General features: G+C 39.2%; 1 protein-coding gene across 1 annotated transcript in view; it reads right to left on the bottom strand.

Moving 5' to 3' along the window:
• DIP2C (disco interacting protein 2 homolog C) overlaps positions 1 to 16,343 on the bottom strand; it is a 472,249-nt gene that overhangs the window by 59,804 nt on the left and 396,102 nt on the right. Inside the window, exons 32-34 of the mRNA XM_046678001.1 lie at positions 16,147 to 16,277; positions 2,665 to 2,833; positions 339 to 509 (exon numbers count right to left, since the gene is read on the bottom strand). Coding sequence (XP_046533957.1) covers positions 339 to 509; positions 2,665 to 2,833; positions 16,147 to 16,277 — 471 coding nt within the window. The remainder of the gene's footprint in view (positions 1 to 338; positions 510 to 2,664; positions 2,834 to 16,146; positions 16,278 to 16,343) is intronic.

Raw genomic sequence — 16,343 nt, 5'->3', positions numbered from 1 at the left:
CTTCAAGAGACAGGATTTCCTGCCACAATGAAACATTTGTCTAGTATCCAATCTTTAAAAAGCCCAACTTCAGGGGTCTGGGCAAACTGCTATTCATGCTACAAAAGTTAAAATGTTCCAAGATAGAATAAGCACCATGAAAGCTATTTATGAATAATGGTTACCGACAAATGCAAGACAAAAAAAAAAAAAGGAAAAAGAAACAAGTGTGCACCAATCTCATGCATTTGATGAAAAGGTGTCTTCTGAATGTAGCTAAAGCATCAGCCAGGAACCCATGTCGAGCAGTCTATGCTGAGTGCCTGACTCAAGCTCTTACTGACATCAGCAAAACTTACCTGCAAGCAAATTGCCAGGTTCACTCTACAGCCAAACGAGGTGCTAACGGCCCGAGGATGGAGGCCCAGGTCTTTAAACAGTTTTGAGAAGGACTGGGTGAGTGCTATTCGAGGCCGTTCTTCTGCCACAACCACACACGTCCGCACACGAGACAAGTCCAGTCCTCGTGCCTAGAAATAACCAGAGCGGTGAGAAGTCAGCCTTCCAAGTGCTTAGGTGTGTGACCTGCAGGCCCTTTAAGCAGACCCCATAAAACAACAGAAACTCCACACAGATATCATTTCAAGGGCTTTCTGTGTCCACACCATCAATTAAACTGTTTTAGGATGTCTGTGTAAACAAACAAAACAAAAACACACAGATATCAGATTATCAATGCCATTACAAACATATCTTAATAGCAAGAAGTAACAGCAAGAAGCATGACGAGGGGAAAGATGGGGCAGAAGCAAGGTCCTGGAAAAAAAAAATTTAAAGGAAAGGGTTTGGGGAAGAAAGGAAGCATTTGTACACACGCCTATGAACACAGAACACAGGACACACGTGGAGAGAAATGAGAAAACCTATTTTTAATACAGGAATGGAAAACTAAAATGTTTGGACAACTTCTTAAAGACAGTTCTCCTCAAAAGGTCACAGAGAAATCCTCATGATCAAGTGCATCTCAGTTTCTAGGGTCTACACATGATCAAGCACATCTCAATTCTGCACCAAATTCCGTCAACTGAGCAAAACAGAGGAGGAGGAATTCAAGAGAGTTAAGCACAACACTGTGTGGTAAGAGCGGGGCTTCCTGGGCTGAGCTGAGGGAGGCAAAGAGTGGTAGCAGTTGCATTTAGACATGAGGCAGGTGACGAGAGGTGGCATGGCCAGTGGAAAAGAGAGCCCTGAGAGGACCATCACCACAAGCAGAACCATTTAGTCCTTCAAGCATCCTGCAAGGTGGTCTTGGCACTTGGATAGCTGGAAGGACTCCTAAACTGAGGAGGGACACACAATTCAAGACAACTCTGACACTGAAATTTAGTACACAGATTTGATTTTATGCACGTACAGTTACACAGGAAAAATTGAAACCTGGGTAACACAAAGGATCTATTTACACGTGTATATTTTGAGAAGCAATGCAGCCTGAGGTTTGAGATGGTGAACCTAGAGCCAGAGATTCAAAACTTGCTCTAAAGTTTATTAAATATAAGAACTTGGAAAGGGTGCTTAATTTCTCTTTGTTTCCCCACCTTTGAAATGGAGACAATAATGGTTTCTATTTCAGAGAGCTGTTGTAAAGGTTAAATGAATCATACGTAAAGTGCTTAAAAATCACTCAATTATGTTGTTATTTCATTTGGTTATTTATATATGCACCTACAGGGAAAGTTTGTGAAATGTACTCAATCATTTTATAACGTAATATAGATGGACATGAGTAACAATTATGTTTTATGAGTTTATTTTCCTGTATAAGTACATAATTTCAAGTAACTATACATTTATTTATGTAGCTTAATATCAAAGTTATCTTGCATGTTGTTTTCTGGTTTAAGCTTAATACATTAGGTCTCAATAGGAAAACAAAATTAAGAGAGATAAATGTATTCTTTACTATTTGAATGTGTACAGATAATTTGTGTGTGCATACACACACAAACATAATCTCTACATACAAAGACATACACATATCTGGGAATACAAACTGAACAGTGGTTGAAACATAAATCAAAACAGGTTGTGTGGTCATTCCCTCCTAGTTACTTGGATAAGGATTACTTAACTTACCATGAAAATATGTCTATCAAAATGTCCTTGGTAAATGTAGGGAAATTCTATTATTGTCACATAAGAGTAATTATACTGAAAAACCCCACTGTTTGCTTAGTTGTAAAAACGAATTTTGGTTAGGATCCAGACCTACAAAACAGTGGTGTTCAGGGAAAACCAAAATGAGTGGCTAAATTCAAACCTATGACTTGAATACCACCATTAGAATAAAATTAACTTCACTGAAGAATTGAATTCACCAAGAAATAAAAAAGCAACTTAAGACCCGTTAAGTAGACCTAATGGAATTAAAGACATCAGTAACAAACTCTCTGATCTACAACTCTTTTGGCAGTGGGAAAATATTCATGTTATAAAAAGAAGTTTTCACATGAAAACAATTCTGTAAGCTTCAGGCGACCGCAAATTATATCTCGGCTTTTGTGAAGGATTATTTTAACTTCACCAAGCCCCTTCCATGCCCTCGGACATGTGCTACGGTGCTTTCCTGGGAGACTGTAAAGTGTGTCCCAAGGCATGGTGAGGCTGGGGGAGAGGGCTGCTTACCTTGAGGGATTCTGTCTGCGAGCCCAGCCCCTTGGTACAAAGTTCCATCACCGAATAGGAGCAAAATGTATCCCGGACTTTGTACTGACTCACGGCAAGAAGCCACAAGGCAGGATTGGTTTCCAACTCTGAAGGTGGGATGAGAATGGACTGGTGCCCAGAGTACACACTGCAGAGAGAAAGGGGGCTCAGTAAGGGTGGAGAGGCAGGGACCACCCCGCCCATTTGCAAGAGGCGGATGGTCATCCCAACTCTACTATGAGGTGTCTGTGAATATGAAATGAAAGCATGTTTATGAAAACATTCTGAAAAGCACAAAAGAGCTATAGGAATTACGATTCAGTTATTACCATTTTTTAAAAAACATTTTATTTTTCCTTTTTCTCCCCAAAGCTCCCCCCCCCAGTACATAGTTGTGGGTCCTTCTAGTTGTGGCATGTGGGATGCCGCCTCAGCATGGCTTGATGTGTGGTGCCATATCCGTGACCAGGATCCTAACTGGCGAAACCCTGGGCTGCCGCAGTGGAGCACGTGAACTTAACCACTCGGCCACAGGGCCGGCCCCCCAGTTATTACTACTTTGAACACTCATTTGAAACATCTAAAAGCTGTGACGCTTTTTCTCTCAAAGGAGCTACATTAACAAACTGGATTCTCTTTCATGGTAAACATTTGTAAAATGTCTGGAAGTTTAGCACAGGAGTTAGCAAACTCCAGATGCTGCCTTTTTTTGTAGATAACGTTTTACTGGGACATGGCCACTCGTTCCTTTAAATACCACCTACGGTGGCTTTTGCATCAACAGGCAGAACTGAGTTTTTGCAACAGAGACTGTAGGGGCTAAAGTATTTAGTAAATTGCCATTTGAGAAAAAGCGTGGCTACCCCTGGTTTATAAAACTGATGTCTGGAGTAAATGAAAGAAAATTAAAACAATTAGAGAAAGTTTGTCATTCGATTTTTTAAAATTTGGAATTTTACTTCAAAATAATGCAAACAAATCACCAAATAAGAAAACTAAGGAGAACACAATCATTCTATAATTCTACCTTTACAATTGAGGGGATATTTAGAGATAAGAGAAAAATGGTAGGTTAAATATTTTGATTCATCATCAATTGAAAGGGCAAGTGTGGTTTTAAAATAATGAAGCATTTGCCAAAACCACATTTTTAATAGTTCTAATTTTTTTTGGTTTATTACTATAAATCAACAATAGATGTCACTCATTACAATAAAAGATCCTAGTTAAATGACCTTCTAAGATTTAAGTAAAACACATTTTCTAGCTAGAAAAAAATCTCATAGATGAAATAGCACATAAGCCTCTAAACTGCTATGTTACGATACCAAAGCCAATTCTTCTTTAATGCGGCCAATCTCATTTTAAAATTTTCAAAATTTTTATTTACAAGAGAATCCAATTGGTTAAAAAATGCAAGGAAATTAAGTTGGCTCACAAAATCTCCTTTAAACAGGGCCCTTAGAAGGAAAACTTCTTCAGAGAATGTGACAAAGGTGTTTTGGGCAAGTCTCCAATTTTATTTATTCCTCTAAAGTCATTTATTTTTGTCAGAAGGAGAGACAGTACATGTTGACCTTTTCTGTGATCTTTTCAAAGGGTTTAATCATTTGAGAACCACCAGATTAAGCACTAAAGAGGGGTATCAGTCCTCAAGTTATCATCCTGCTGTACAAATGGCTGTTTTTGGTCTTAAATTTTAAAATTTTATTGTGGCAAAATATACATAAGATTTACCATTTTTAAATGTACACTTTATGGCATTAACGACATTCACACTATTGCACAACCATCACCATCATCAATTTCCAAAACTTTCCATCATCCCAAACAGAAGCTCAGTATGCATTAAAAAATAAGTCTCCATCTTCCCCACCACAGCTCCTGGTAGCCTCTTACCTACTTTCTGTCTCTGAATTTGCCTATTCTAGATATTTCACGTACGTGGAATCACACAATATTTGTCATTTTCTGTCTGGCTTATTTCTCTTAGCATAATGTCTTCAAGGTTCACCCATGTTGTAGTATGTGTTAGAATTATTTCCTTTTTAAGACTGAATAATATTCCATTGTACATATACCACATTTTGATAGATGTTTGGGTAGTTTCCACCTTCTGGTTATTGTGAATAATGCTTCTATGAACATGAAAGGATAAATATCTATTTGATGGGGCTGGCCTGGTGGCGCAGTGGTTAAGTTTGCGTGTTCTGCTTCGGTGGCGCAGGGTTCACCAGTTCAGTTCCTGGGTGCAGCAGACCTAGGCACCACTTGTCAAGCCATGCTGTGGCAGGTGTCCCACATATAAAATAGAGGAAGATGGGCACGGATGTTAGCTCAGGGTTAATCTTCCTCAAAAAAAAAAAAAATCTATTTGAGTCCCTGTTTTCAATTCTTTTGGGTATATACCCAATTGTTAGATCATACAGTAATTCTGTAAATCTTTTGAGGAACTGCCAAACTGTTTCTCAAAGCAGCTGCACCATTTACATTCCTGCTGGCAATATGAGGATCCCAGTTTCTCCATATACTCCCTAATATTTGTCATATCCTTTTTTTCTTTTTTTTGGATTATAGCCATCCTAGTGGATGTGAAGTTGTATCTCACTGTGCTTTTGATTTGCACTTCCCTACTGACTAAGGACATTGAGCATCTTCTCATGTGCTTATTGGCCATTTATATGTTTTCTTTGGAATAATGTCTAATTGAGTCCTTGGCCATTTTTTATGCAATTGGCTTTTATTACATTACTGACTGAAGAATCTTAAGGCCCCTGTTTGTTGAAAAACAAAATTCAAAAAGTGTGAAAGTCACTCAGTAGTTAATAATTCACCATTAGAACTGCATGTGCACACAAACAGACACAATGTTGTTATATATGACCTTGCAGTGCTGCATTGGTTTTTCTTTTGCTTTATTACTTAAAGTTATTGTATAAACAGGAATGTGAATTATTCTGATCTCTTTTGAAGGAATATCAAAAATAAGTAAAAGTAAACATTACCATTTTATTTTAACGATTCTATGCCAGTCAGTATTTATGCAAGCATCTCATAGCACACTCAAATGCCACTGTTACTTTAGAGAGTAACAAAGTCCCATTGAAACCAAGTTTCCCTTCTAAATGAGTGCGCTTCTTCAAGGGGGAATAAACCCCAAGATGAAACTCAATGTTTGGAGAGAAACCACACCCGAGTGGAAGGCCCTCTGAGGTCCCTGCACCACTCCCGGGGACCCTGGCTGAGCCAGTGAAATCACAGTGAACTTTTAAAAAAAAGGTGCTTACACAACGTCAATCACACACACAAAACTGACATGCTCTTTGGAGGCACCAGAATAAACACCATTTAAAGAGCCTGCTTTGCTTCAGGAAAATGCCTTTGCCCCTTGCTGTGGGCTGGGTGTGCCCCTTAGATGTCCTTTCAGGAAGGAACCCGGTGATGTGATGTGAGTGTTCCAGGGGCTGCCAGCCTGCCGTCAGGGCTTCAGGCACACGAGTGAGACTTCCCTGACCGTGGCCTGCAACCTTTGCTTGCTGGCTGCAAGCTTCCACACTGGGCTGAGGCTCTCCCTGCCTGATCTGCTTCCAGCCCTTACACCTTTCACAGGTGTGACCCCCATCAAATGCCTCCTACTGCTGACTCCAGCTCACGAACAGCTCTCAGAGGACCCTTTCTTGTTTTTAAAATGAAAACCATTTGCTTTCCAGGGATCACCCACTCCCAATTTGCAACAGTTTGTGAAGAACACACTGACACACTATCTTTTCAGACTAATGAAAGGGATTTATTGGCAGATGTGTTCTAACTTGGGTTCTAAAGACAGATTCCACAAAACTTACATCCAAGATACATGTTTAAAAACCTCCGGGGGCCAGCCCTGTGGCTGAGTGGTTAAGTTCGCACACGCTGCTTCAGCGGCCTGGGGTTTGCTGGTTTGGATTCTGGGTGTGGACCTACACACTGCTCATTAAGTAATGCTGTGCTGGCATCCCACATAGAAGAACTAGAACGACTTACAACTAAAATATACAACTATGTACTTGGGCTTTGGGGGGGAAAAAAAGGAAGACTGGCAACAGATGTTAGCTCAGGGCCAATCTTCCTCACCAAAAAGCATGCCTTTAAAAAAACAATTTCTGTTTTTAATATTAGAAGAAAGCAAGATATGGAATCACATACAAACTGTGACTACAGCTTTGAAGAAAAGCAGATGCATGGGGAGAAACACACCAAACTACAGGCACAGGCTGGGCTAGGGTCGGGGTTATGGGGGTTTTCTGTCTTATCACTTTTATGACATTCTTATTCATTTCTATAGAATATAATACACATACAAACACACTAACACAAAATTCTTAACCTTGAAACATCCAGTCATACATTTCCTATCAGGATAACAAAATGCTAGAAGTTGGTGATTACTTTAGGTTCTGCTAACAGAGTATAACAGATCAAAACATCAGACAATCAACAACTAATGTGCCGGGATAAAATTTAAGTGTTATTTTAGAAAGGATGTTTGATAATCAAGTGGCAACCACATTTATCAGTGGGGAGCTTATTAATGAGAATTTTTGGATTTTATTTAAACAATCCTTCTGAGTAAGAAGTCTGATAATGAATAGGGCACCCTGTATTTAAAGAGTAAAATGAAATAAGAATTGGTTCCAAGTTGACCTTAGAGGAACTTTAAAGGGCTCTGAGGATGGACTCACTGCTTTTAGTGACCACAAGAAAGGATTATTGCTCCTAAAACTTTCATATTTCCTCTGAAATTTTGCTGATATGAAAATTTCATTATGCACATAATTTCACAAAACTGCACATTCCAACAGAGCCCTATGGAAAAGTATAAGAAGTTATTTTTACAGCTGACATATCAAAATCAGTAAGATCACATTCCAATAACTAGAACACTCGAAATTCTGTCAATTTTTTTCTAGGATTTGTCTTCAGAAATTCATTTAGATCATTAAGGATCACTTTATATTAAGCTTATTCAAGAGATCAAATAACATTACAACAAATATATCTGCATTACAAAATACTGACACCTGCTCAAACTACTACTTACTGCAGGTAACAGACTGTCAAACAGCATTTCTACACAAACTTAGCCTTGCCCTTGCAGTTTGTGAAAACAAACTTCCACCCAGAAGTTCCTGCATGCAGAACTGAGGTTCTTTAAAGTCAGCATTTCTGTCTGGCTTACGCAGACCACATTTTGAGGCAGACCACATTACTCTCAAAATAACCTTCTGAGAGCAATACCCTGGGGGCCTGAAAATAGCCAGACTCCTCCTTAGCTCCAGCGATGCGTCTAGGGGCCGGCCCTCATACGTGCAGAGGGCTGCGGGCCAGTTGTAAAGACCTGCAGACCTTTCTCCAGGGCTGTAAGAGCTGGAGACACAACACTCTCCTCTCTCCTGTGGAGACCCTTTTCCCAGACGACGGCAGCCTCTGGGAGTGCTCACACAGCAGAGGGCGTTCCCACACGGACTGACATGGCTGGAGCTGATGTAGTTCTGCTCTGCTGCCGCCAGCACCGTCTTCCAGTCTTACTTTGTCACTTGCAACACCGGGCTCCACAATCAGCCTACACACTATGTCTGGTGTGACTCTGAATTACAGCCTTTCTTTGTGGCTGTGTCAACTCCAACTAGAAGCTTCAAGGCAGCATTAAGCAGGAAGAAATAAAAATAATGGAAAATTTACCTCTATTGAATGGATATTTAACAATCTCAGGGCCCAAAATGGGATCATACACCAGGTAACAGCCTAAGAGCTAACAAGCCTGCACATTACACATCTTAGAAATCATAATTATCCACTGGGAAACTCACGTCTTACTGCTTTGAGAAGTGATGGGGCACAGTTTTCTGTTAATACCAACTGTTATTCAGCCCATTCATGAATCAGGGTTAATAACACCTCTTTAATTAGATTTTCCTGTATGATTTTTACTGCAGCTTAAATTTACACACTACTCTTTCACACCGATGACTTCCACATTGTCAGGGCCAGGTACCAAACATGTTTAATGACACTGAAGCCTCATGTCTCAGGGAATCAAATGCATATAAAAGCTTAAGATGATTTTCCTCATAATTAGGACAATCTATCATTTCCATATTGTTCCCAGCATTTTACTGTGTAAATGCTATCACAAGGAGATTCAAAATGAAGAAAATTAAATACGAGTAACCTACCATTAGCCTTCCAAGATATAAGTCAGCATAAATGATTATTTGCACATGCAAGGGCTGGGGTCCACAGTGTGGAATTCAAGGCTGGAGAATTGCAAGCACACTTGTGAACATTAAATACCTTTCACCTCTCTCCTCACTCCCATGAATAGGTTGAAAGTCAACATTACGGAAAAAACGAAGAAATTCTGATAACAGAGGACAAACAGAAAATCTGACTCATGAATTTCCTACTTGCCATTTCCTTGCTTGGTCCAACAAATGCTGATTAACTGTTCCATTTATTAACTAACGTTGGTTTCTTGGCACTGGCTGTAAATACTTCCATGGACAAAACAAACCTACTTAACAGCAGGTTACTCATACTGAAGACTTTTTTCTTAGAATTCTAGCTTAGATCATAACTTCAAAAAGAACAAACTGATTAAAAAGGACATTTTGGGAATATTCTTTCCCAGTCTGTGGCCTGTCTTTTCATTCTCTTCACAGTATCCTTTGCAGAACAGAAACTTTTAATGAAGTCCAGTTTATCACTTCTTTCTTTCATGGATTGTGCCTTTGGTGTCATATCTAAAAAGTCACGGCCAAAAGTGATCTGGGTTTTCTCCTGTGTTACCTTCTGAGAGTTCTATAGTTTACCTTTAGGTCTATGATCCATCCTGAGTTATTTTTTTTGAAGGGTGTAAGGTCTGTGTCTAGATTGTCTACAAAACCAAGAATGAACCCTGATGTAAACTACAGACTCTGGGTGATGATGAGGTGTCAACCTGGCTTCCTACATTGTAACAAATGTCCCATCTGGTGGGAGATGTCGATAACAGGGGAGACTGTGCATGTGTTGGGGCAGGGCATGTATGGGAAAGCTCTGTACCTTCTGCTCAATTTGCTGTGAACATAAAACTACTCTGAAAAATAAATACGTAAAAAAAAAAAAAATAACGTTACTGACCAGGAGAGAGGAAAACAAATTTGTACATTTGTAATTCAATAATTTCAGACTATTAACCTGACAAACATTCAAACAATTGAAAACTATCACAACCTGGGCATCTGAGCAGGGCAGCTGTGCGGTCATCATGCTACACATGGCGCTGCGGGGTGGCATGGGTGAGCCTCCTTCACTGGCAGTCTAGTGTCTACAGCCCAGCTACAGACTATACACTTCAGCTATTCCAATGACAGGCTTTTTTCTCTTTTAAAAAATAGTTTTAACTATAATTTGCATACTACAATTAAATGAATTTTAGTAAATTTGTAGAGTTGTACAATCATCATCACAATGCAGTTCTAGAACACTTCTATCACCCTAAAGGCATGCCTCATGTCCATCTGAAGTCAATCCTGTTTTCAATCCTACTTTCTATCTCTATAGACTTGCCTTTTCCAAACATTTCATATAAATGGCATCATGTGATACAATCATATAATATGTGATCTTTTGAGTTTGGTTTCCTTCACTCAACACAAGTTTCTGAAGCTTCCCCATGTTGTACAGTAGTTCATTGAATGGATATGACAAGTGTCTACCCATTCACCAGTTGGCAGACATTCGGATTGTTTATTCTTTTTTCAACGAAGGCTGCTGTGAACATTTCAAGCATCAAGTCTTTGCATGGACACATGTTTTCCTTTCTTTTGGATAGATGCCTAGGCATGGAATTGCTGGGTCATAGGGTAAATTTTTGTTTAATTTTTAAGAACTTGCCAAACTGTGGTTTCACCATTTTACCTTCCAGTCAACAGTGTATGAGAACTCCAGTTTCTGTACATTCTTGGTTATTCTTGCTTTATAGTGAGTTTTGAAATCAGAAAATATGAGTTTTCCAACTTTGTCATTTTCTGTCATTTTGGTTATAACTGTCCTAGTGGGTGTAAAGTGGTATCTCACTATAGTTTTAATTTGCATTTCCCTAATGAATGTTGAACATCTTTTCATGTGCTTACCGGTCACTTGTACATCTTTGGTGAAACATCTGCTCAAATCTGTTGCCCATTTTTAAATTGTGTTGCTTGTCTTCTTATTGAGTTTTTTTCGTTCGTTTGTTTTTTGGTTTTTGGGGTTTTCTTTGAGGAAGATTAGCCCTGAGCTAACATCTGCTGCCAATCCTCCTCTTTTTGCTGAGGAAGATTGGCCCTGAGCTAATATCCATGCCTATCTTCCTCTACTTTATATGTGGGTTGCCTGCCACAGCATGGCTTGACAAGCAGTGTGTAGGTCTGCACCCGGGATCTGAACCGGCGAACGCTGGGCTGCTGAAGTGGAATGTGTGAACTCAACTGCTGTGCCACCACACCGGCCCCTCCTTACTGAGTTTTAAGAATTTGTATTATATCTGGTTGGAATCAACTTTATCAATATATGATTTGCAAATATTTTTTCCCAATCTGTGGCTGGCTGGTCTTTTTACTTTCTTAATGGTGCCTTCTTAATGTTCAAAAGCTTTTAGTTTTGTTGAAGTCCAATTTATCAATTTTTTTTATGTACTGAACCTTTGGTGTAATATCTAAGAAGTCTTTGTCTAACCCAAGGTTATGAAGATTTACTCCTATGTTTTCTTCTAGAAGTTTTATAGTTTTAGCTCTTGCATTAAGGTCTATGATCCACTTCAAGTTAATTTATGTATATGATGTAAAGTAAAGATTTAAATTAATCTTTTGCATGGATGTCCAAATTTCCCAGTGTCATTTGTTGAAAAAGACTATCCTTTCCCTGTTGAATTGCTTTGGTTCCTTTGTTGAAAAATCAAATGATCATAAGTATAAGGGTTTATTTCTGGATTCTCAATTCTGTTTCATTGGTTGTTTTATATATATGTTTATCTCTTTGCCAGGACCGCACTGTCTTGGTTACTATTGTAATTCTCGAGAGCAGGAAGTCTGAGTTCTCCAATTTTGTCATTCTATTCCGAAACTGTTTTGGATATTGTGGGTCCTTTATATATATATTTTAGGATTATCTTGTTAATTTCTGCAAAAAAAACCTATAGTGATTTTGACAGGGATTATATTGAACTTATATACCAATTTGTGGAGAATTTCCATCTTAACAATATCGAATCTTCTAATCCATGAATATGAACTATCTGATAGGTTTTTTTAAAACATGTATGATCTTAGAAAATATTTTGAAACAATTCTATTAATGATTCCCAGATGAACAATTCTATTACATTAATGATTCTCAGTCTTCTATTTTATGATTGAAGGGAACTTTAGGATGAAGATATAGAAAAAAACTATTTGTATTAAACATTTTTTTTTTTGCTGAGGATGATTCGCCCTGAGCTAACATCCACTGCCAATCTTCCTCTTATTGCATGTGAGCTGCTACCACAACACAGCCACTGGCAGATGAGTGGTGTAGGTCCACACCCAGGAACTGAACCCAGGCTGCTGAAATGGAGTGCACCAAATTTAATCACTAGGCCACCAGGGCCCTTGAATATTTTCTAACTTTGAAATAAACACAAAGTTACAGAACGTTACAAGTACAGTAAAAATAGCTTCTTCCCCCAAATCATTTGATGGTGAGTCACTGACCTGATGCCCTATCAACTCCAAATACTTTAGGGGGTATTTCCAACGAACAAGTATATTTCCTCCATAAGCTAAGTAAGACATCAAAATCAGGAAATGAGTTGATACATTTCTCCCATCTGAGCCTCAGACCCTATTCAAGTTTCCCAGTTGTCGTAAGGATATCTTCTATAGTGAAAGGATCCAGATCAGTGTCGCACCCTGCGTTTAAGCTGTCAGCCCCGTCCAGCTGGTTCCTCAGTGTTTCTTTGGCTCCATGACCCTGGCGTTTGTGAAGATTACACATTGTGTGTAATTACGCTGTCACATTATGTTCCCACGATTAGATTCAGGTGAAGCATCTTTGGCAGGAATTTTCCAGACGTGCTGCTGTTTTCCTCACTGCAGCCCTCTGAGTGATGCACAAGTGCCCTGTGTCCCATCGTCCATGAGGTTCACTTTGATCTTTTTTTTTTAATTGAGTTATTGATAGGTTACAATCTTGTTAAATTTCAGTTGTACATTAATGTTTGTCAGTCATGTTGTAGGTGCACCACTTCACCCTTTGTGCCCACCCCCCACCCCACCTTTCCCCTGGTATCCACTAAACTGTTCTTAGTCCATAATTTTAAATTCCTCATATGAGTGGAGTCATACACAGATTGTCCTTCTCTCGCTGGCTTATTTCACTTAACATAATTCTCTCAAGGTCCATCCATGTTGTTGCAAATGGAATGATTTTGTTCTGTTTTGCAGCTGAGTAGTATTCCATTGTATATATGTACCACATCTTCTTTCTCCATTCGTCTGTGGCTGGACACTTAGGTTGCTTCCACGTCTTGGCTATTGTAAACAGTGCTGCAATGAACATTGGGGTGCATAGGACTTTTGGGATTGCTGACTTCAAGCTCTTTGGATAAATACCCAGTAGTGGGATGGCTGGATCGTATGGTAGTTCTATTTTTAGTTTTTTGAGGAATCTCCATACTGTTTTCCATAGTGGCTGCACCAGTTTGCATTCCCACCAGCAGTGTATGAGGGTTCCTTTTTCTCCGCAACCTCTCCAACATTTGTTACTATTAGTTTTAGATATTTTTGTCATTCTAACGGGTGTAAGGTGATATCTTAGTGTAGTTTTGATTTGCATTTCCCTGATGATCAGCGATGATGAGCATCTTTTCATGTGCCTATTGGCCATCAGTATATCTTCTTTGGAGAAATGTCTGTTCATGTCTCCAGCCCATTTTTTGATTGGGTTGTTTGATGTTTTGTGGTTGAGATGCGAGAGCTCTTTATATATTATGGATATTAAGCCTTTGTCAGATACATGACTTGCAAATATTTTTTCCCAGTTAGTGGGTTGTTTTTTTGTTTCAATCCTGTTTTCATTTGCCTTGAAGAAGCTCTTTAATCTGATGAAGTTCCATTTGTTTATTCTTTCTATTGTTTCCCTTCTCTGAGAAGGCATGGTGTCCGAAAAGATCCTTTTAATACTGATGTCAAAGAGTGTACTGCCTATGTTTTCTTCCAGAAGGCTTATGGTTTCAGGTCTATGAGGTTCACTTTGATCTTGATTTAGGCTTTGCCATCATGAAGGTTCTCTTCTCCCCTTTATATTAACAACTGTTTTGTGGATGGCTATCATGTAAATCCCTGTTCCTCACCAGGCTTTCAATGTGTTCTTCTATTTATATCTGAATAGTCAGATAATTTCCTGTTTTTCATTCAAAGAGTTATAATCTGTTGTGGTCTTTATATATTTTGACACTTGAATTATCCCTGATTTGGCCAGTGAGAGTCCCTTTAAGCTGGCTCTTCTGTCCTTTTGACATGTCCCCATCATTCTTTGAGCACTTCCTTGCTTTCCTGCATAACAAAGATATTCCAGGGTCATCTTGGACATTTCCTGTCCAGCCCTGAAACTGTCCATTTCTCGAAGAAGCCCTAGCTCATTTGAAAGGAAAATAGTATTCACAGTATTTATGGATGCTGGGGTGGCTGCTCCCAGGTCCAGTTTTTCTTTTTTCTTAAGAAGTCCATTGGGATCTGTTTCTACAGAGGCTTTCAGAACAAAGAGGTTTTCGTATTTATGTATTTATTTGTATTATCTTATATGTTTATTTGTAGTGTTGTAATCAACAACACTGCGATCTCCTGACTTCTGAATGAATTTGTAGGACAGACGTTCACTAAGTAAAGGTTTGCTGTAACCCTCTCTGCACAATCCCTTTAAAGAGTCCCCATGGCTAGTAGTGATGCACATTAAGAACTCACTTTTCCTTCACCAAGCACCTTCTCTGCTGATTTTGTGGGGTCAGGCTCGGTGAGCCTGCAGAACCACGAAGTACTCCACTTACTGGCCTCAGCATCACCGGTACCTTTGCAAGCAACATACAGACAACTGTCCTATAAAGTTAGTAGCTCAGAAGTGGCTTCCTTCTCAGTTGGCTAAATATGTCTAAGGTCACTTTGGCCCTACTCTTGGAATAGTACACTCTGAACTACTCCCCAAGCAAAAAAACTACCCATAATGCTATTGCACTTTGGATTGAGGCAAAAATCATTAAAATATTTCAATTGTTCAATTCTATTTGCTTTCTCAAGAAGTTTAATTGTCTTAATTGGAATGTCAGTGTTGTTCAAAAATACAGAATTAGATTTTAATCCAATTTAGTACTATTAAATAATTGTTTTAGAAGAGTGTTTGAAGACATGAGAAAGTCTACTATAGACTATTAAGAAAAAAATAACCAATTTCATACTGTAGCATCTCAGTTTTATAAATATATTAATGTACATTTACAAACTGTATGTGGACATAAGGGTTTATGGGTGAAATTATATATGTTTGATGTTTGCTTTAAAATGTCCTATTTGAAAAAGGGACAGAAAAAAATTGTAAGGATAGATGAAACAAAATCAGCAAACTGTTGATCCACGTGAAGCTAGAAAGAGGGCAGTGGTGTTTATTACAGCATTCTTTATACACTAACATATGTTTAAACATGTTAATAATAAAAAATAATATGCTACATTAGAAAATTAACTCTGCAAGACTATATGCCAAAATGCTAATAGTGAATATTTATTGGTATCACTAGGTGGTACGATTATTGATGGTTTTATTTTCTTCTTTATATTATTTTGTATTTTCTAAATTTTCTACAACGAACATATACATATAATCAGAAAAAAATGCCAATAAATATCCATGTGTTCCTCCCTCATTCATTCCATAAATACTTGCTAACATCTGCTATGAGCTGGGCACGGGGCTGCTGACTGTGGGCAGTGGACCATGGGGGGCAGGAGGGGGACCCTCATGGAGCTTGGTCCTGACCTCCCCTCAGCTGAAGTGCCTCCCCACCTAAATCAGGGAGAAGCCTGAAGGAGGAGAGAACCTGTAACGCCCACTGATTTAACACATATTCCAGCCCAGAGACAAATGCCAGGACTGAAAGGCAAAAGAACCAAGCCTAAGCCCCGGGAGTCCTCCAGCAGACCTCTCATCTTCTCTGTTGGTTTCAGCAAACTTCAGGGACACTAATTTTTTCAGATGCCGTAAAGAACACGGAATACCACTGCAGGTGTACCTGCTTCACCTCGAGAGCCAGGCTGAGGTCATTGTGCGATTCTGCTGTGGCTGGGCCTCCTCCAGAGGTGGCCCTCCATGGTGTTCTAGAAAGAGGGTGTATGATTTACTTGTTATTTTAAAGATATTCAGGAGGAAACTCACCTGCAGAGGCACCATAGGACAAACCCAAGTCCACAGTAAGGGTCCAAGCAGATGGCCACTTCTCTTGAGGGATAGAGCTCACACTGCAGCTTAATAGAACGGCAAAAGGCACTGGTGGCTGCATGAGACATCTGCAAGATAGCAAGGCCACATTAAATGCATGGAGCCTGACACCCATCCTAAAGACATCTGTAACA

The sequence above is a fragment of the Equus quagga genome, chromosome 12 (genome assembly GCF_021613505.1).
Source record: "Equus quagga isolate Etosha38 chromosome 12, UCLA_HA_Equagga_1.0, whole genome shotgun sequence".
Lineage (NCBI taxonomy): Eukaryota > Metazoa > Chordata > Mammalia > Perissodactyla > Equidae > Equus > Equus quagga.
Note: the sequence above shows the minus strand (reverse complement) of the source record. Positions and strands in the feature narration are given on the sequence as shown.